The sequence below is a fragment of the Leptopilina boulardi genome, unplaced genomic scaffold, assembly GCF_019393585.1.
Source record: "Leptopilina boulardi isolate dan_hultmark-lab unplaced genomic scaffold, ZJU_Lbou_2.1 LbouV2_303, whole genome shotgun sequence".
In the NCBI taxonomy this organism is placed as follows: domain Eukaryota; kingdom Metazoa; phylum Arthropoda; class Insecta; order Hymenoptera; family Figitidae; genus Leptopilina; species Leptopilina boulardi.
The window spans coordinates 813697-836539 of record NW_026137867.1 but is presented as its reverse complement, the minus strand read 5'-3'; the positions used below and the strand labels follow the sequence as shown (position 1 = coordinate 836539).

The following is a 22843-nucleotide window of genomic DNA, read 5'->3' as shown; positions in this document are numbered from 1 at the left end:
TAAGAAACTTTATGTATATCATTTACTTGTCTGTATTTGATCCACTAATTAATTTAATAAGATCCACTAAAATTCTTTTATATTTCTTAATAAAAATCTTATTTTAAATAACCAAATCTTTTACCAATTGTTGATAAAACAGATTTGACTATTTATTCCAAAATTTTATTGATTTTCAATTAAAATTTTAGTTTATCCCAAAAATTCATTGCTTTTAATTATAAGAAAGAAATTAAAATAAAAATAATTGAGATTTATAAATATACAGTACGGATTATACAACATAGGTGCATTTGAAGGGATTATTAGGGGAAGTCACCTTCGGGCTGAGTCTATACCATGGACCAGTGTAATTCCCCCCTTACGATGGCAAGTCACCCTGCTCACACTGACAGTCGAGAGTTTGCCTCAGTTTGCCAGGACCACTACATAGTTCAGTTTCGATGGTGCGGTAGTCAGTTATACTCGCTTATGCTGTAACACTTCCCAACTTCGCTGGGTTATACCCTAACTGCCTAAAATGCCCAAAGGATGACCAGTTGAATCATCACGTGACAACCCAACGCTTTACGCCAACACTATATATATATTATTACCAAGAAGAGAACCTCTATACCATGTATCATAATCTCGCTCCATTAAATTCTACTCTCTTCTGGGGATTTCATTTCGAAAAATTTTATCAGCATCAATTACAAGGTACTCATAACTGTCAGTACTTAGTTTTGAAAAAAAAAATATCAGATAATTCAGTATTTATGACTCTGCCTTAAAATCATTTTCTTTAACTTATCAAAATTTAATAGACAAAATCTGTAGTTACAAAAGTTACTTGAAGCATTGTCGGAGATTTATAAAAACAATAACAACACGAAGAAAAAGAAAAAATCTAATAGATTGATAAATGTAGAACCCAAATCTGCTTTGTTGTTGTATTTTTGTCTTTCAAACATTTGTACTGTTATCAAGAAATTTTCGAATAGACGTAACAAAAAAATGTTGTTACATCAACAAACCGGATTTGTTAGTCCTATACTAACAATCCAATTGTCAGTGTTACAATCCTTATTTTCTCCGTTAATTCTATTTTCGCAAGAGTGTTAAATTTCCACTTTCTTAAAAAATTAACAGAACATACAAGAAAATATTTATATTTTATGATTCATATATGTGTTACCATATAGTGTATATTAATAATAATAATAATAATTTTTTTTTAAGTTTTCTGCTTTCTTCTCAATAAATTAAGTGAAAATAAAAAATACAGTATAAACCATAAATTCTTGACGAAATTGCGGTTGAGGAGAGTCGTAAACTGATGTGAGAGTATAGTGCTGTAGATGCGCGCAAGGTATCACCCGGGCCGAGGTGAAAAGCTAAAGCAAAATAGTTTTTTGTATGCCATATTCAGAATGAATGAGTTCGTATTCGAGCAAATAAAGAAGCCAAATGCCAAAAGAATTCGTTTTTATAGAGGTGTAATTAAATGAAGAAATGGCTTACCGCGGATTCATATACGATTTGGAGGAGCTTGACAACTATCGAGAAGGCAGCACCTAATTTATATTAAAAATAAAAAGAAAAAAAAATATATGAAAAATAAAAAAAAGAGTAATGGTATTTACGAGTCTCTTCTCTATACGTATGTATCGTCCCCGATATCAAAGAGGCCGCTTTTACAACCTCATATAATGTTTACAACACTAAAATCTGACATCTGTATAACAGTTCTTGAGACTTTGGAACTTAGTCCTTCTCGCGACATAGGCGCAACAGCAAAATGCCATTTAGATAGTAGAAATACTCTTATATTGACCCTATGCAATTTTATTTCGAAGGCTAATATATATACGCAAAACCCATTTTTCTTTTTAATTATCCTTTTCTTTGTACTGTTCTGTTTTTGTAATGTCTACTTATTCTGTAGAGAATTAATTAAAATTGTATGTCTTCTTCATTTGTATGTACTAATTTTACTTTTATTATTTTACACTATCATTTTTAAACTATACTAGGATTCAGAATCTGATGGAAATAATTTGCCAAGACTGTTTGCGGTTGCATCAACAAATCTGTATTGTTGTACAAAGAGTATATTACTACAACTAAAAATTTGTTGTATAGTATAATATATTCTTAGTGCAACAATACAGATTTGTTGTAGCGTCCAAACAAAATTTGTTAATTCCAGGTTTAGTAAACTGGTTTGTTGTAGCAACAAATTTTTTGTTAATTTAACAATTCAACATTGTTATGTGATAACAGTAAAACTGTTGAGAAGACAAAAAATTTGTTGCAACAACAAACCAGATTTGAAGTTATTAATTTAATAAAATTTCTGTTTTCATATAAACTACAAAAATATAGTAAAAAGAAGTGATTAAAATTTAAAATTTTATTTGCCTATTTTGGCCGTATATGTATATCTATAGTTGTTTTTGAATTTACAACCCGAACAATCGAGAGAGAGAAGATTAAATGAAGAAAAAAAAAAATTGAAATGCAATCACAGTTCCTCTTCCATTCATGTTTGCAGAGTGTCTTATCTCGCTACTGGCATCGAAGGTCCGAAAGAACGATAAGATCAGTTTCTTGGCACTTGGGACTCCCTGTTATACGCGACTGTCCGCAAAATTTATTCGAATTGCATCTTATTGCTCTTAGTTATGTAGCGAGTAGAAACAAACGATGTAAGCCTTCGTATTCAAGAGGGAGAGAGAGAGAGTGGTTATCTCAATAATAACAATTATCCAGGCGAGAGAGATCTCGCTTTATCGATAATGTTATATTACTGTCCTGACAATACATTCGAATATATGTCGTAATAATCAGGATTCGTGATCCTTGCACTTTTCACAGCGTGGTGTAGCGTGGGTGCACTTTCACACATCTCCTTCTCTCTCTCTCTTTTTTTTTTTTTCTTCATTCCCTTGTCATTTTATTTGCCCATTTTGGTAAAGTTGTTTTGCTTTCAAAATCGAAAAGTAGACACAAAAATTGATTACTGATTTTATTTATTAAATATAATAATTTAGTTAGTAATTCGATTTCGTTTAATAAAATAATAGTTGGATCTTCGTTTTGTAGAATTTAATTTTCTGTGTCGTAAATTGGGTTCTTTTCGGCGTCAATGATGAATATCGTTGACCGGTAATCGGTAAAACAGAAAAGTCGAATCTGCATTGTCACTAGTCGGTAAAACAGATTCGACTGTCTCAATCAATCGACTGATAATCGGTAAAACAGAAAAGTCGAATCTGCATTGTCACTAGTCGGTAAAACAGATTCGACTGTCTCAATCAATCTACTGGTAATCGGTAAAACAGAACAGTCGAATCTGTATTGTCAAAAGTCGATAAAACAGATTTGACTTTCTCAATCAGTTGACCGGTAATCGGTAAGACAGAACAATCAAGTCTGCATTATATGATTAATCGGTAAAACAGTTTCAACTGTCTCAATCAGTAAAGTAGAATTCTACTATTTTTCAGTAAAATATCAGTGAATTTTAGTAAAAATTTTACTGAAGTAATTCAGTTATTAAAAGCCAACTAAAATACTTCACTAATTCAAATTTAGAGACTAATGTAAAGTTGTAATTCGATTTCCAACAGTTTATTAACGTTATAGTCTATCGGAAACCCTAAATTTAGGCCTCCTTGCTGAATTTTGCTAAACTCTGGCAGACTAAAGGTTAAAATAATAGTTGTATTTTTTATTTATAAAATATTTTCTGTATTATAAACCGAGTTTTGTGGCTTTTGATTAATATCACAGAGAATAAAGTCTTCATACCCTTAAAGAAACGTAAAATCTGTTAATAATGACAAGACACATCCAATATAATTCGCAATGGAGTTTCATATAGTTTGGGGGGGGGGGGGTAGGGGTGAAGGGTAAACGTTAATATTTTGAAACAACGTGGTTGTAGACTTTGAGTTCTGACAGATATGTAACACGGGCCATATAGTGTGTGCCCTGTACCGCGATACACAAACGTGACGAGCGACGGTGGACGAGCAGCAGTTCTTTGATATCGCTGAAGCGTGAGGACGTTTTGGCAGACGGACAGACCGACGCACGAGGGGTTCTGGTTATGATTGTGATATTACTGTTGGCTCGTATAGTCTCTCGGAATGTACATCAGTTTCCCTTTTTCTCTCTCGCTCTCATCGCACCCCAAATCTGATCCATCTCGCTCAGTTATGTGTGTACGTTGTTCTAGGTGGATGCATGCTTGCCCATCAGGGCGCGCAACGGAGAGCTAATCAAACGGGCCAACCCGCTGTGCGAATATTAATTAAACTCTCCGTTACGCCCGAATAGCACATACACATCAGAATGGAACGGGGCAATTCAGAATCTGGCAAATGTTTGACTATCACCTCCAACGTCACCTTTCAGAATGCAAAAGGCGATGATCGGCCCCCAAACACTACTATACAACATGATAACAAGCCTTATTAATTTTCATTTTAAATTCAATTCACAAACTCTTTCTTTAGAGTCCAATTTTTGGTAATTTCTGAAATCATTACTCCGAGTTTATAATAATGTTCAAATAAGTTAAAATTAAAACTGATTGTTTGTGTAAATCTAAAAAATGATTAAAATTTAGAATATGTGAAAATTGTTAAGCATAAAATTATAACGCAAAATGAGCAATGGCTTAAGGTAGTTTTCTCCTGCTGCTGTCGTTTTCTCCCCGGCAGTAATCCCAGTTGGCAATTATTTATTTTGTGTATTTATTATCGGGTCCAGTAATACGCGGTAGCAACGTATTTATTAGCGAGATAGGCTGAGAAATCTCTCTTTTCGTTTTGCTCGCTTCCAATTATCCAAAGAGGGGGGGTTAGTTTAGTGTGTTGTGTGTATATAGCCATGCAGAAGAACCATCAAGTTCGTTTGCATCCCATAGAAAGAGAAAGAAGATACGAAGCTGGTGCGTGTTGTCCGATAATGTCATAACGTATCTCCATTCGGGTCTACTTCATAAAGCATGCTCTCTCTCTCGGTCCTTGTCGCACTCTCGGGGTCCACAACTTCTTTCATTTGCTCGTCCACCAAGGGTCAGCTTCCTCTTTATATTTCTCTTCTTTATCCAACTAACTGACCACCTCACGTGATAAAGATGCTCATGTGCTGCGGTCCTGAAATCCCATTGACTCTTTTTCTTCTTCATTCAAAGTTGCAAAATTTTGTTTTTAAATTTATTTAAAAATAAAGATTTGCTTTAAAGAAATTTCGTCAGTTGTTTTAATTAATTTCATCTAAACACAAGACACAGAAACTGGATATTTTTTATTTTTTGGAATTTAGTAACTTCAGTAAAATTTTCACTGAAATTCAATCACATTTCATTGAAAATCTATAGAGTTATTACTGATTTAGTCAAATCTGCGTTATCATTAATCGGTAAAACAGAACAGCCAACTCTGCATTATCATTAATCGGTAAAACAGAACATCCAATTCTATATTATCATCAGTCGGTAAAACAGAACAGCCAACTCTGCTTTATCGTTAATCGGTAAGACAGAACAATCAAGTCTGCATTATGATTTATCGGTAAAACAGATTTTACTGTTTCAATCAGTAAAGTAGAATTCTCCTAATTTCCAATGAAATATCACTGAATTCCAGTGGAATCTTTTTAATTCTTTAGAGAGCGGTTACTTGACTATTGTCAAATAAATATTTCCTTGAATCAAATAATTGAATTAAGTAAACTGTATTTAAATCAATAATTTCTGTACTTAAAACAATTACCATTTAATTGATTCCAAAATTTTTTTGGTTATTTATTAAATTATTGGTTATTTTAATTATTGGTTCAAGTAAATATTTATCTGATAAACTAACCGATTATTTGAATAAAAATTTTTTTTTTTTCAGTGCATAATTGTATCTTCATTTCTTTCATAATCATGATATTTTCTCTTGATAAAATAATGTTTTATAAAATTATATCGAATCTGGAATTTATTTTGTTTATATTGATATTGAGGTGTTTTATTTTTTTAAAAATGAATTTTTATATATATTTATACCAGTTTGATATCAGAATACTTTTAAAGACAGTAGATATTTGCATTACTATTAACTGTTATCTTACAGCCCATTACTGATCGTTATTCCTTTCTGTATCGGACCTATCCCATTACCGATCGTTTCGTAATGCACCAACTTCCCTTTCATCCGCCAAACTCGCCCACGTGCACTTGCAATTGAAAATAAATCCTGATTTTACGGTTTCGAAATTTTAATGTTTATTAAATTATATGCCAATTTTGAATCTGAATTTTTTTTTTTTATCAAGTCATACAAATTTCAAATTTGAATCAGTGAAAAAGTCACTGATATCAAGTTGCTAAATTACTGATAAATTTATTTATAAATAAATTATAAATAATATTATTATTAATAATTAATTGTTTAATTACATTGTACAAAAAATTTAATTAAATTATTTTTTGTTTCAGGTGAGTCAAATAACAACAATCCGTATTATAATAATTATGCAATATTTTGTAAGTACCATTCAATTAATAATAATTAATATGGAGCTTAATATATAATTTTCAATAAAAATGGTCAATTACGACCATCATGAAGGGTGTGAATTTTTTTTTAAACTATATTTTCTTATAAAAGTATACAAGAAAATATTTTGCTTTTGAGACAAATATTTAATTTAATTATTTTTAAATAAAAAATTTCTCCAGTGGCTGTACGTATGTTATATATATATGTATATATATCCATGGAGAAAATAGCGTTTTAGAGATCCAATTAAAAATTGTCAATATTGTTAATTACCTTTTGGGAGAAAATGAATCCCTGAGTTATTAACACTTGGCAAAAAGGTATATATTCTAAATTTACCGACTCGGCCCCATTCGCCACCGCTGAGCAGTTAAAAATGTAATAAGGCGGGAATTGATTAAGTCGCCATTACCCAGCCACGATTTTTAAAGATGTATACATGGTGCTGGCGAATAAATAAAAATAAAGTAAAAATTACCTATATCTCGCTGAAACTAATCCAGATCTGAAGCCATGGACCATGTCTCGAAAGAAAAACGAGGCACTGTTCCATACAACTCGACGAGCATTTTATTAAAGCCACTGAGTAAGATATTGTCGGACGCTCGACGTGTTTATGAATATTGGCACGTTACAAACGCAGCCCCGCAAGTCTACCGTTCGCCATTCCCAAAGCGTGTGGAAAAAAAAAAAAAATTCACTCACACCACCGAGAAAAAAAATCACCAAATATTATTACATTTTAACCAAATAATTATTGTTTCAGTTATAAATTTATGGAAATAATTTCCATTTAATCAATTTTGCATAATAAAATTAAACATTTCTTTTATTTAAATATTTTTTACGTCCTCAGATCGGGACCGGATCAGGCTGCCCTATTTAGGAATGAAACGCCGCGCCTGCTGTGGCTCTGATTAGGAAATACATTTTCGACCTGATTTGGCCCTGATCAGGTGTGGCGTTTCATTACCTACTTGAGCCCTAATGGGTCAATTTCTACACGGGAAATATCATTATTAATTGACTCAAAAAATGAATTATTTGATACAAGTAAAAAATTTTGATTTGAATGAAATAAATTTTTGTTTGTTTACGGATAAAGAAAGTGTCGATATAAGCGTATAGGTGAATTTTTGGCGTTAAGAGCAGTTACACAAAGCGGTGCGATAAAATATAAGGGATTTGTCTCCGCGGCACCGTCGTACGTCATGTCGCAAATATTAACTCTGATACAGGCCATTCATTCACTTAATTACAAACAGCCATGATTTAAGGGAAGGGAACTACAGGGGGTCTCGACACTGACTACGTTGGTAGGTGTCCAAGAAGTCTAGCGAAATACTGTGTGTGCATCTTTCTTTATGATCCCACATTTACACAACAGGGCCCAAGAGCCACTTCTCGCGAATTCATCTCCAATAAGCGACACTTTCAAATTCATTTATTTACACTTAATTATTATTTCTATTTATTTTCTAACTCACTGAATTGTAATTTATCCGAATTTTTGTTAAAAAATTTTATTTGATAAAATTCTTAAAATGACGAATTTTCATTTTGTCCGAAATTGCAAATGACCGAACAAACAATCGAAAGAGAGAATTTGGCGCGATTTTTAAAATTCACCAATCATTATTTTCTTTATCTGATTGGTCAATTTTAAAAATCGCGCCAAAATCTCTGTCAATTATTTGATCGGTCATTTGCAATTTCGGACAAATGAAAATTCGGTGAATTGGAATTTCTCTCATTTAAAAATTCGAATCACATAAAATTCGAGTGAATGAGAATTGTGTTATATTAAAATTTTTGGTAAAATAAGAATTCTGCCAAATAAAAGTTCGGTTATAATTTTGCAGAACTTTTTTTTTATGAATAAAAAAATTTTTTTCCGTTTAACTTTAGAACATGATGGATAACAGATATATATATATATATATATTTACCACAGCTTTATAAATTGGAGAAAAGGCTTGAATCATTGCTGCCAGTTTTTACACGTCAGTGCTTATCAGGAATTTTATTTCCGACCGTATCTTGGTTCAGTGCATTTGAAAGTATTCGTATAATTGCTCGATCGTGTTAAATAAAAAATATCTAAACAAATACTTGTTTAGAAAGTTTTATAATTTGACCTATTATAGAAACATTGCTCAGTTGTCAAATAAATTAACTTGTAATTAAAATTGAATATTAATATTAATAGCACAATAAAAATTATTATTATACAAAAATAAGTTTTAATAATTTTATAAATATACAAAAAAAAAAATTTATTTGATTAAAATACTTGATTATTATCAAATATTTATTTATTTAATTATTTGAATCAATTAAATGGTATTTGCTTTAAATACAGAAATACAACTTGGCAAAAATTTTTCTTGGCATAGAAGTTTGCTGTGGCAGCGAATTTTTGCTGCCCGAAATTAAAGGAAATATTAAACAAATTCGAGATAAATAAACGAATAATTATGGTGAGAGAAAAAAAATTGAATTAAACAAGAAAAAATTTGTGAAAAAAAAGGTATTAGAAAAAAGTAGAAGGAAAGGAATGTCTATATGAGTCTAGAACCAAGTAAACGCGGTGACGCGTGATCCTGCACATTGGCCAAAGGAAAGATTACCATCGTTCGCTTTTTCCAAAACTGAGTTCCTCCTTCATTTCGCCCTTTTTTCTCTTCCTTTTATCCCCTGAAAACTCTTTGATATTAAGCGGGTGACTCGAAGGGACTTACAGATTTAGAGGATCAGTAACTTTTCGAGGTTTCTGGTAAAAGATGCTTCCGCGAAAAATATTTGCATATATAGATGTACATTATTTTTGGGGACTATAATTTTCCTGATAAGGAAATCGTTTTATTTTTCATATTTTCTTTCTTAGCTCAAAAATCGATTTAATTTTTTTTTTTTATTTATTCTGTTTTATTTTACATATTAATTAATTAAAGAAATTGTTTTACACGAGGGAACTTATCTGAAAATAATTACTCTTGGAATTATATATTTATCGTGAAATTAATTAAGCGTAATTTTTTTTTATAAAACCATTTGGCATATCTTAATGTGATTATTCTCGGCTCTTACGATATTTTCTTACTCTCTTCATCCATATTTTCTAGATTGCAATTATTTTTCATTACTGAAAATAAAGTAAAAAATTGAATATTAGTTTGATAATTCACGTTTCCATTATCATTCTTCCAAATTCTGAATTTAATTTTTAAACTAAAAAAAAATTGATTCAATTATAATTTGACATTTATTAAATAAATATTTACTTGAAATAATTTTTTTTTTTGAATAAATTAAATGGTATTAGGGCAAAAAAATGTGATAAATATCAAAAAAAGAAAATTGATGAGAGAAGATAATTTGATAAATTTTTTTCGAAAAAAGGTAAAGCTTTTTTTATACTTTGAAGTTGCAATGATGCGAAAGGATGATGGGATAAATATACATATAGTGGAAATAAGTTAAAGGAGAAAAAAAAAACAGGAAAGAAGGAGGGTAGTTTTAGATGAGACTCATCTTTGGTGCTCCGGTATGCATGAAAGGAAGCTTGTCCTTAGCCCCTATTGCGAATAAGGGAAAGGTCCTTACTTAGCCTAGCACGAAGTGGGTACGCACAAAGTACACCCTCATCCTTATATATCCTTAACTGCCGAACTTATGGTTAGGAGCCAACTTAATAGGCTACCATCCTGCCTCACAGCATCTTCTCTGTACTAGGAAATTTGACACTTAAAATCTTTGATACCGAGCACAAGTGTTGCGTACCTGTCTCTATTATAATTATTATCTATAAAACATCATCCAGAAAAAAATTCTTTTCTTTGAATCAAAGAAATTTGTACTTTACTTTGATTGGGAGAAAAAATTTTAGAAATGATTTTCTAATTTTTAAAAATCCATACTTTGATTCTGTAATATGTCGCCGAACCCTTTGGTATGAGCCACTCCCATCAGATTTCATGATGAACAAGTGAAAGAAGAGTAGAGAGAGAGAAAATTGCACAGAGAGAGCAAGTCGTTATCATTTCATTACACGTGCTTAAGACACCGACTAATTATTAAGAATGCGCGTCTATATTGTTTCTGAAAGCTTAAGTTATTAATAAAATGGCTATTTCACGCCTGCCATTTTTGGTACTACTTTGCTCGTATAGAGTTCGAGGACTATAATCCTTGTACGTATAACAGTATATGTATCTGCCTATACCATAATAGCTCCCGCCGCGCAACACCCATCATCATTCCACTTGTTACGAGAGAGCCTATACGCGATTGATTATTCTTCTTCCGGCACTTTGATTACAATTTATACAACTCTTAAAAGGAATTTCTTTAAACTACAACACACATTCTTAATACATTAATGTACATACTTCATAAACTCATTTAACTGCGCAAAAATAAAGAATTTCATATATCTTTTCTCTTGGAATGTGAAATTACCCACTTTTTTCATTTGCATTTTTATTTTATTGAGAATTATTCACAGGAAAGTGAAAAAGAGATGGATAAAACAAAACCGGGGAGAAATATTGAAAGGGTCCTGGCAGGGGCCACGTCAGGAAGCTCCAAAATTCGCGTGAAACAGAAATTTTGCCAGGGCCCAAATCGGGGTCGGATCAGACTGCCCTATTAGGGAATGAAACGCGGCGCTTGATGTGGCCCTGATTAGGAAATCCACATTTTACAGTCGCCCTGATTTGGCCCTGATCAGTGTTTCATTCCCTACTAGGGCCCTGATAGGGCAATTTCTACACGGGAATTCCCCTAGGGAACCCGATCGGAGCCATAGAAAAAGCCCTCTTTAGATTAACATCAATTAAAACCGGGGCCCGACCAGGGCCTGGTTTGCCCCCGGTTCCTTGTTTCAACCAGGTTAGGGCCAGGTTAACGAATTATTCTTATTTCTTATTCAATTGTTAATTGAGGCTTTGGATTTAAAATCTCCGTGTATAAATTCGTTAACCTGGCCCTGATCTGGTTGAATCAGGGAACCGGGCCAAACCAGGTCCTGGTCGCGCCTCAGTTTTAATCGTTGTTAATCGGGCTGAAATAGGGCTTTTTTATGACCCCGATCACTTGTTTTGGTGCCCGTGTAGAAATTCGCCAACCTGGTCCTGACCTGGTTGGAACAGGGGACCAGGGCCAATCGAAAGAAGGCCAGGTTAACGAATTATTCTTTTTTTTATTCAATTGTTAATTGAGGCTTTGGATTTTAAATCCCCGTGTAGAAATTCGTTAACCTGGCCCTGACCTGGTTGAATCAGGGAACCGGGGCCAAACCAGGCCCTGGTCGGGCCCCGGTTTTAATAGGTGTTAATCGGGCTAAAGTAGGGCTTTTTTATGACCCCGATCACTTGTTTTGGTGCCCGTGTAGAAATTCGCCAACCTGGCCCTGACCTGGTTGAAACAGGGAACCAGGGCCAATCAAAAGAAGGCTTTTTCTGTGGTTGCGATCGGGTTCCCTGTTTCATGCGCGAATTTGGAACTTCCTGACGTGGGCTCTTTCAAAATTTCTACACGGGTGGTGTTAAAATTTTGAAATTGTTCAATATCAATTTTTAACTTATCTTTGAATTTGAAATTTTGAAAATTTTAACCCAAAACTGATGCAAATTTAAGCGTAGAGATCCGGAGCAATATTAGAATTTTCATTGTATTTGTATTTTGACTAGAAATAAAAATTAGGTCATAATAATCCAAATACTTTTTACAGAATATACTTTTTCGAATATAAATTTATGGGGTGTGATAAGTGGATTTTTTAAGCTGTATCCATTTTCTCTTGTTTTTTTTTATCACGTGAAAGAACATTCGAATTTTAGTGCGCAGCAAGTATAGTTTAAGGGTGCGATATATGTTGAGTTCTAGGATTTAGGGTCGAAGTCGAGAGAGTTGCTGATATCTGATATGGTAAACGAGAGACATTTGCCATCAATTTGAGTTCCACCTAAGATTTATGGTCACGATTTGGATTCCTCCGGTGCATCGGTCGCCACCTGAATACCTATTTGATTTAATACAGAGAATTGAATCGAATCTTATAGTACCAAAATGATGGAAAAATTAAAAATGGACTAAATAATTTATGTAAATATTTTATTTAACGTTCTTTGTATAATTATATTTTTGTTTTCTAATTCTAAAGATTGTAGTTCTGAAAATTTTAGAATGTAAAGTATAAAATATAAAAGGAAACATGGAGAAATTTGTAACTGGCAAGTTAGTTAGTAGTTAATGATAAAGGTAATTAGTTTAGTTGAAGGTGAATTATGTTATTAGATATATTGATAGAACGTTCGGCCTTTGAATGCCTGAGATCAGAAATACAGATGTAGAAAGTTACAGCTGGCATTTCTGCAAGAAGGCGGCAGATCCACTCCAAGTAATCCGGTTTTAATTAAATAAGCGGCTGCCACTTCTAGGCAGTAGCGCGAATCAACTATGCTCCACCCTTTTGATCATAAAAAAGAGTTTTAGATTGAAAATTTCAACTTCTGAAAGCTTCGAAGTACTATAAGAAAATTTACAATTAAGGCTCTTACCCACAAATGGTGTTTAGGTCAACTAAAAATCTTAATCTATTGCTCATCTCCGAATCTCCCCCTAATTTAATTTTCTATTTAGAATATTTTATTAATTAATTAACAACCAATCAGATTTCTTTTTTGTGATAGTACTAAACTGTTTAGTAAAATATACTCTTCTCTCAGAAAATTATTAAACAGTAAAATTCGTAAGAAAATTCTGTCAACGTATAAATAAATTTTTAATTATATACGTATGTCAGAAATAATTTTCTTTTTTTTGAGCCAGCACAAATTAAACCAGATTCGTATATAATGAACAAAATTTACGGTAATGTCAAAAGAGCCTAGTCTCATTCACTTTTATTAACCCCAATTAAACTATCCTACATTTAAATACATAAAACTCGTTCAGCAACTATATATATTTCGTTAATAAAGTTCACTCAACCATTTGATCGTATTTCAAGAATAAGGAACTTCAATTATTGACGATCTATGAACTTAATATATAGGGAGTTAATTACCTGTTCTCAATTTTCCGTGTCGGCAATAATTTCGCAGAGGTGGATTATTTTAATTGTGGGAACGTGTTTAGCTTCTGGAATTTCAATGTTTGCGCATTCTCGCATCAATGCCGCAATATATATTGTTTTATACATTGCAAAATTCCAACAAATCAAAAATTATCAAAAAGAATTATATGGTTATTAAATTTGAAAAAGAGCGGCGAAATTTTTCTATAATTATTTCTTTGGCTATTTGCAATTTCGGATAAATAAAAAAATTCGCCGTATTTTCATTATATCAAATAAAAATTTGAAGTTATGGATTTTTTTGAAAATTTGTTTTAGAAGCAAAAAGTTTTTACAATTTATTTATAATTTTTATATTTTATTTAAAAAATTTATCATATTAAAATAAAGTCCTTTTTTTCGACTTCTTTTTTCCATTTTCTAGCAGTTATTTGCAGCTAACGACATACTATTAGGAACTAAATATTCGCTGCAAATAAAAAGGCCTTATCAGACTTTTTCGCCGGGACTTTAACACTTTTAATATTGAGATATCCTGGCCTCTGAAAGTACCTTAAGAATGTACACTTCTTCTTTTAATTAAAGATACGCGACCACTTCTATATCTCAGCCCCTTTTGCCAAACCCCCCCCCCCATGTTTTTTTTCGCGCGCGCTAAGGGGCTAACAGTAAATGATAGCGCAGTTATGGTCGCTTCAGCTTGAAATAGCCACATTTTCTTCAACTTTTCCCGAGGACAACTTAAAAGAGAAGAAGAAAGAGAAAAACATATATATTTAAAAAAAAAAAAAAGATAAAATGCCCCAAAGAATGGCTTAGCCACTTGTCATTTAAAAAAATCTTCCCTCTTTTCAAAGTGCGATTTCGAGTGCCAGAAAGAAATCTTTTCACACTCCCGTTAATTATGTCACAAAACGAGAAATTTAAACGTAAATGGCTCTAAGAATGTCCCTGATAGCAATTTTGCGGTAGTTAACGACAAAAAGAAACTTTTTAGCTTTCATTTTATTATTAATTATTATTATTGTTATCTTTTTTCTTCTATTTCATTTTTTTTTATTAATATTACATCACGTGTAGAAATTACCCTACCAGGGCCCTAGTAGGGAATGAAACGTTACACCTGATCAGAGCCAAATTAGCCCGTGCCGAAATTTTACCAGGGACCAAATCGGGGCCGGATCAGACTGCCCGCCTGATGTGGCCCTGATCCACATTTTCTGCTCGCCCTGATTTGACGTTTCATTACCTACTAGGGCCCTGGTATGGCAATTTCTACACGGGAAGGCGATCAAAAAATGTCGATTTCCTAATCAGGGCCACATCAAGCGCGGCGTTTCATTCCCTAATAGGGCAGTCTGATCCGGCCCCGATCTGGGCCCTGGCGAAAATTTCTGCACTCACATAAATAAAAATTATTCTTTTAAAAAATATTAGAAATTATTTTTAGACGAATATTTGAAACGGGATTATATTTGTTTCACATATAATATTGAGGGAAAAAAAAAGTAATTTGACTTGATAAAGAATTTTTTTTTTTTTTTTCATTCGATGTAAAAACAAAAGTGAATTAAGTGCGAGATAAGGAAAAAAAAACTGCGGGGATTGATCCCATTTCTTTTCTTTTGTGAGAAAAGGAATTGAATATCGAAAAGCAAATAGAGAATACAGTTGTGCGTACATAAATTTTCTGGCGTACTTAATTGAAAAGGGAAGCAATAGAGGATGCTGTCTCGCAGGACAAAGAAACGATACAACCTCCAAGATTCGTCGCAAGCTTCTCTCTGTATATAGGGATACCACTTATTCTTGAGAGACGCGAATATGTTAAACGGTTCAAGAATGCCGTTCGGTATTTTTCTCCATACACGAAACGAAACAAACAAAATTGCGGGTGGTTAATACGATATAGTCCAATTTTGTGAGGAGGAAATCCAAGCAAATTTCGAATAATACACATTTTTTTTTTTTAAATAAATAAAATTTTTTTACTTTATTTTTATACACGAAAAAAAAATTTTTACCTGAAATAGCAAAAAGTTTCACTAGAATAGCAAAAGATTTTAACTAAAACAAGTATAACTTTTGCTGCTGCTAGTGAAATGTTTCTCTGTTCCAGGTAAATCTTTTTTTTCATGTAATGTTAAAATATACCTTAGGTTTTTAAATAAAGTAGAATTTTTCATTTAAATTTTCTTAATTTTACTCGGAAAAATTTTGACCTCTTAAGAAAATGAATTAATTATTTATTAAAAATTTTGTATTCTAAACACGAATATATAATAAATGTTGGTTTAGCTACAGTAAAGGGTTCATAAATTCCCGTGTCGTAATATACATAATATCCAAAAATAAGTTAATAATTGAAAAAGCAAATTTGTGCTTTCTCTGATTTATTTATAATCCATAACTACTTGTCTTTGCTAAACGCAGCATCAGCTGTAGAAATAGGAATATTCAGTAATAGAATAATAAAATTAGAAATTAATTTTAAAGGGCAAAATTATTATCAGAAAACGTTTTGGAACACACTCGATATGTCTCTCATATGTCCTCTATGGCCTTTTAGATTTTCTATTATAAGACTTCTCTATTATTAAAAATATTCCTTGTCAACTTTACCAAGTTAATATACTTAAAATTATATAAAGATTGCAGTAGCTCATAATTATCTGCTCTACATATTGCAAGAAGAAATTTTTATCATATTTTCATAAAGTTAATTCGTTACCATTATCATTACTACATTTTTCGGTAATAATTAGGGTAATTTAATTTTCAAATATTTTCTTTTTTGAAACCTGTCAAAATAGTGTTAATTTAAATTTTCTTTATTGCATTTTTGCAAATTAAGTAAATTTCGTTAGTGATTTTTTAAATGTTAAATAACATTCCCATGGACAAAAAATTTACACATTTAAAAAAACGAAAGATTTTATTTCCAGTAGAAATGCAATTTTTCTAATTAAAAATTCTATTTAATTAGTGTTAAAAGCTTTTAAATAAAGCTGTGAATTTTTCTATTTAAACAAATCGTTTTCAGTTAAAATCGCAATTATACATGTTTTTAAAACTCTTGGAAGTATATTTAAAATACAAAAAATTATTTAATTGAAATAGAAATTATTTGGTTCAAGTAAATATTTATTTTGATAATAAGTACACCGTTTAATTGAATCAAATAAAAATACATTTTGTCTCAATAATAATTTTTTTATTTGTTTCATATATAAAAATTTAATTCAGCATAAATATAATTTTATTTAGCGCAAAATATTTTATTTAAACCAAATAATTTTTGAACAAATAAATGTTTATTTAATTCAAATAAATATATTTATTTAAACAAAATAAAAGATATTTTGAATAAATATTTACTTAAACGAAATAAATATTTATTTAGCTCTGAGACAAATATATCATTTCTCCTGGGTGTATGTAATAATTAAAAAAAAATTTCGTGTCGAAATAAATCCAACTGAAAATAGTTCATATTTTCAATATGTTTTTTCATTCACTTTTCAAAAAAATTCAAAAGAAAAATAAATTCTAATTAAAGATAAATTCCTTTGAAAGCGAGAGCGTGTTCTTTATATGTTTATTGGGTAACCTTAGAAAGAGGTCCCGAACCAAATGTTTTACGTCTCCAATATAAAATTTCAAGGGGAAAATATCCTCGCGATTCTCCAGAGCCACAAATTTGTAACCCCTCATGTGAGCCCCAAGGATATCGGTTTATAAAAATAGACGAATATAAGAAGGATATATTTCCGGATACAAGAATTTCTGTTTGGTTTTGGTTGACCGCTCCAAATCTCAAAAAGATGAAAGACGTCCAGCCAGTGCATTGTGTTGATGTCGTAAAGACACGAGAATGTCTCTCTTTCATTCTAAAGTTTACTCTTTTTTTCTTTTTTACTCTCCTGCTCTCGCGTCTGCAAATAAATAAACTTTTGTGTGAAACCATACAGCTGGACACATCCTTTACTGCTCTCTTAGTTTCCTCTACTCAGAAAAACTTATATATATATATGAATGTTCAATAGCATATCCTCTCTTTTTAAATTTATTATCTGTTTAGAAAAAAAAGTTCACTATTCTTAATTTTTATCAGAAAAAAAATTTTTTCAAATTTTTGAAAAATTCTTTATAAATTGACAATTTGAAATTTTCCAAGAATTTTTTTTTTCATATAAACATTCTTTTAATGAGACAGTCTCATAAATAACCCCAAACTCCATAATAAAATTTTTTACTACTTTTTTGTATTTATTTTTCAGTTTTGTATTTATATTTTTAAGCTTAAAAATATGTTAATGGGTCAGAATTTCTCAAAAGGATCACCTAAAATTCAGAAATTTTTTTTTTAATCAAAAATCATTTCTTTTGACTCCTTACATGGTAAAAATAAGTCCCTGAAATTTTTAGGTCAAAAAAAAATTTTTTGTTAAAGTTATAAACAATTGAAATTTTTTGCAGTCTTATTTTAAAAAAATTTTTTTCTCGAGCTCCTGTTCACCAATTAAAAAAAAAGAGGGTTTTTTCGTCTTAAAATGTAGTTTTTAAATATAATTTTTATTTTAAAAAAAATTTCATATTTAATAGATTTTTATATTATTTATTTATAAAATGTTATTAAAAAATAGTGTTCTTGACGTCCTACAGAAAATTAAATTTTTTTTTTGAATTCCCCACATAATTTTGTGTAAGAAACCGTTGAGAAAAAAAATGAGACTAAAAAAAAAATTTATGAATTTTAGGTGATCCGTTTGATAAATTCTGACCCTAATAATATAATTTTGGTACAGCAGCTGTAAACGAAAAATTTTTATAATTTTTTGTTTTAGAAAATAATATTCCATGGACTTCATCGTTTTTATCATTAAGTGCAATAACGAAAACAAGATGAAAATGAATTTCATTTTTATCGTAAAAATAATTGTATATATTTCAAATTTGTTGCACAACTTGATTTTTATTTTCAGCGATAATAATTTGAATCTTCAACTAATTATATAGCACTGAAAAAAAATTTATTTTATTCAAATATCGGTGTATTTGGTTATTATCAAATAAATATTTATTTGAATCAAATATTTCTTATTTGAATCAAATAAATGGTATTTGCTTTAAATACTGAAATATTTGATTCAAATAAGAAATATTTGATTCAAGTAAATATTTATTTGATAATACCGAGGATAATACATCGGTATTTGAATCAAATAAATTTTTTTTTCAGTCTGAATAAAAGAAAAAAGAAAAATAAAAAGCTGATCATTTTTGTTTTAGGAAAGAAAAAATTGGACCCATCGTGCTGTCCAGTTTGCGGTGTAACTGTGAGGGCACAAGAATTGGAGCAACATTTTGTTCATGAATTAGACAAACTTTTTAAGTTGACCTCCGTTACACCACGTCCTAGACAATCGAGATCAGCTTTACCACCGGGTGCTCCGGATCATCCCCATTCATCTCTCTTACATGCACCCTCTGCGTCCGACGGCACGCCACTGGGCAGATGGGAAACTTTCAAAAGAGTCAAGGCCAATCGACAAGTAAGCTTTTACTTATAAATATATATATCAATTACAAACATTTAATCAATTCTAAACATTGTTAAAAAAAAAAAAAATAAATCTTGATTTCAATTCGCACTTTGGGCTGAAACCGTTTTCTTTTTTTACATGAAAAAAAATTTTTGTCGCAAATTTTAATTGTAATTTTGTATACTTCTGAAATTAATTAAAATTTAGCGCCAAAATTTTGCCAGATATTTATTCGGATAGAAGAAAATTCTGTAAAAAAAAACTTCGAAGCAAAAGAGGCAAAAAAAAAAAAAAGAAAAAATATTGAGAATTTTCGAATTTTCGAAAGTGGCGCCTTAATTTTTCTTTTTGTGACCCTGAGACGTTGCAAAACTACACGCGCAAAAAGGATTAACGACTGTTCTGCTAACGAGGTCTGGTGCGCAATCAGCGTTACGCCATACATATTCATTATTCGTAATTCTACATCGTCAGACAAACTTGATAAGATCGATAATTAAAAGAGATTTGACTTTGTGTGCAGGGCAGAATTCGTCTCAAGAATCGGAAGAGAAAAGCCGACGAGCCAACTTGTCCGGTTTGCAATGAACGACTTTCGGGAACACCGGAAGAATTAAATCAACACGTCGAGAGATGTTTAAACAAACACAATGGTAATTCAACAGGAACAAATGCCAATGACGAGGAAGACGTCGATGTTGAAGGCGATTCTGAAACTTTCGAGGAATACGAATGGGCTGGACAAAAAAGAGTTCGAGCCACTTCAATGCTCATTGGCGGATTTTCTGGTAAGATCAATATTATTTTTATCTAAAAATTTTTAATTTTATTTTATTATTTTTTAAAATTTGAAAATTTAATTACAGCTGCAGGATTGGCGACATCTTCGAGTAGTCGTAATTCAGCAGGTGGTCAACACGAAGATGAAGATGTGGATCTTGTTGTGGATGGTGATGAAACGGCTCAATTTGGTCCAGCTCAGTATTCGGAAGCTGATGTTGTGGCATTAAGAGTTGATGGTGATTCGCGGGAACAAAAAGAGAGAGACGCTCTTCGGGAAGCTGTGATATCGCCTAATGCACTTCCACACACTCCTCCGGATCAATTGCGAATGCAGATTGAAGTTAAACCAGAACCTGGTTCGACAACTCCATCAGGACAACAGAATGAGGCTGAAGAAAATTCCGCTTCAGTGTCTCCAAAGAAAGAAATTGAAGCTCCCGTCATTGAGGCACTTCGAGGACGAATCAAGGAACTTGAAGCCGAGACTCGAGGGCAGCCTTTCAAGTGTTTGATCTGCATGGTAATTTAATCCTCTGTTTATATTTACCGTTTACCGATATAATTTTTTTTTCTCTCGCTTTCTTTTTTCTTCTTAACGAAAAAAAAACTACGGGATAAAAAAATCCGATAATTTTTGCATTTAAAAAGCAATTTTTTTTTCTATTTAATAATTAAATTTAATATTTTTGTTTTTCAAATAGGAGCCTTTCAAAAATCCAGTGACCTCTGTTTGCTGTTGGCATGTCCATTGTGAACAATGTTGGCTGCACACTTTGGTAAGAAATTCTTTATTTTATCGAAAAAAAAAATGTCTAATAATTAATTACTAAATTTTTAAATTCACTGAAATTATTTCATAATAAAATTTTTCAAATTTGTAAGGAAAAAAAATTTTTTTTTTTTTGTTAAGAAATTTAAAAAAATATCGCATTTGATTGCAGGGAGCAAAAAAACTTTGTCCTCAGTGCAACATGATCACATCACCGGGAGATTTGCGGCGAATTTATATGTGAACCCGGCGATTTGGTGGCCAGTAAAAAAAAATTGCCACTCTGGCTAATATCCGTCAAGGAGTTTATCCTAATTTTAAACCTAACTACAAAATTCGTGTTGTCCAAAATAAATTGGGACCGCGGCCGCTTGTATATTTGTATATTATGTTATAAATTAACGATTTAAATACCGTTATAAATATTTAGAGATAATAAATTAACATCTAGATTGTTCAAATAGATAAATATTACCTAGATAGACAGAATTTTTGACACTGAAATTTTCTAGAAACTGCAATAATTATATCTAGGCCGAATTGCGAGACTTTTTTTTCAAGTTTCTGAAAAATAATCTAGGGTACTACATTTTAGGAAGTATTTAATTAAAATTTTAAGTTTTAACATTTGTTCTCTAACTTAAATAATTAAAAAAAGAAGGTTTATAAAATGATTTATCGATGAGATAAACAAATACAGCAGTATAATCTCTATTCGCTTTTTTAAAGATGAAAAATTAAAAAATTCTTTAAAAATAACGTTTTTTCTTAATATTTGTGCTATAAATATATGTAAATAAAAATAAGGTAAGTGTGTGAATTATTAAAAATAAAAAATAACGAATTTATTAACACAATTTTCATTCAAAAATGAAACAACTTCTCTATATACACTTTTCCTACATATTTTTTTCTAATAGTAAGTGTTTAAAAAAAGTAATTATCAATAAAACTCAAATTTGAGATTTTCTGCTGTATTCTTCAAGAATTTTTGCATTTTACTGTCGAATAAATTTCGACATTTTACATGTATTAATAGGTACTTATTTATTATCATATATATTATTTATGTAGTTTATAAAGATGTTTTCAATGCAGATTCTGTCTGTTTAGGTGAATTTTCATTTCCACGTCACTTTAATCAAAGATTATCTTTGCATTATTTTTAAAATTCTATTCGTCGATATAATTTATTTTTCAATGTGAAACATTATGTCCCAAAATAAATGCACAGAATTGAAATACACTGTCTTGAATGTCCGTGAAACGGAAATGGAAGTCCCATTTTCTTATTAGAAAGTATTCAACGTTTAGAGAATTAAATATATCAACATGTCACTCAGCAATTCTATTAATAAATCTTCGAATTTTTCTTTTTATTGTCTCTCGATTGTCAAGATTTGTAATGGAATTTTTGTTTCCATTTAATAATCTCTGCATATAATCAAATAATCCTGGTGAAATGTGTATGAATGATTTACTTATAGATTAAAAAGTAAAGACTGAGTGAGGAGAAAAACATTGTTAAGGTTGCACTTGTACCTTTTTGCCGAAGAGTTTTCAATTGTCTTATATATTAAAATTCAAAATGACTTTTGTTTCATAATATATATATATATATTTTTCATAGAATTTTTATTGCAGAGTTTAACTCTTAAAGAGAAAATAAACAAAGTGTCAATTCTTTCCATCACTGAGAAATACTATTTTTTCTGTTTTTTTTATATTTATTTTTTTTTTTTTAGATAGATGTGCATATTTGCTCCACCAATTTGGACGCTACGTGAATTATATATTTATAGCCACTTTTCGGGACACTTGAAGACTTATTGTAAATACACAAAAACCCCTAAAAGCTGTGCTGTATTCAAAATAAAATGACCATGGAAATGTAACTGCTTGTATTCATTATTTTCCTTTCTATAAATTAAATTTGTCAAAAAAAAACTGTAAAGAAGAGACATCGAGTTTTCTTAAAAATTTTTGGACACCATCTCTGTAAGTACATTATTTCTTTCTTTAGTTTTAAAAAATTGGAATAGAATCATAATCAAGGAAACAAGTAGAAGAACAATAAATACCTATGTTTAATTTCCGACTTATCGCTTTATCTTCTTTC

At 30.9% G+C, this 22843-nt stretch overlaps 1 protein-coding gene across 1 annotated transcript; it reads left to right on the top strand.

Annotated features, from left to right (window-relative positions):
• Positions 1-2500: 2500 nt before the first annotated feature.
• On the top strand, positions 2501-22619 carry LOC127282959 (E3 ubiquitin-protein ligase Rnf220-like). The gene is made up of 6 exons (XM_051307561.1): positions 2501-2690; positions 18802-19181; positions 19696-19960; positions 20039-20475; positions 20657-20731; positions 20897-22619. The coding sequence occupies exons 1-6, from the start codon at positions 2501-2503 to the stop codon at positions 20966-20968; spliced, it is 1419 nt and encodes a 472-aa protein (XP_051163518.1). The 3' UTR covers positions 20969-22619.
• Positions 22620-22843: the final 224 nt, after the last annotated feature.

Coding starts and splice junctions, on each gene's coding strand:
- LOC127282959 (XM_051307561.1), top strand. CDS start 2,501: ATGCAATCACAGTTCCTCTTCCATTCATGTTTGCAGAGTGTCTTATCT. Junction 19,182..19,695: donor GAGTCAAGGCCAATCGACAA/GTAAGCTTTTAC, acceptor CTTTGTGTGCAG/GGCAGAATTCGTCTCAAGAA. Junction 20,476..20,656: donor TCAAGTGTTTGATCTGCATG/GTAATTTAATCC, acceptor TTTTTCAAATAG/GAGCCTTTCAAAAATCCAGT.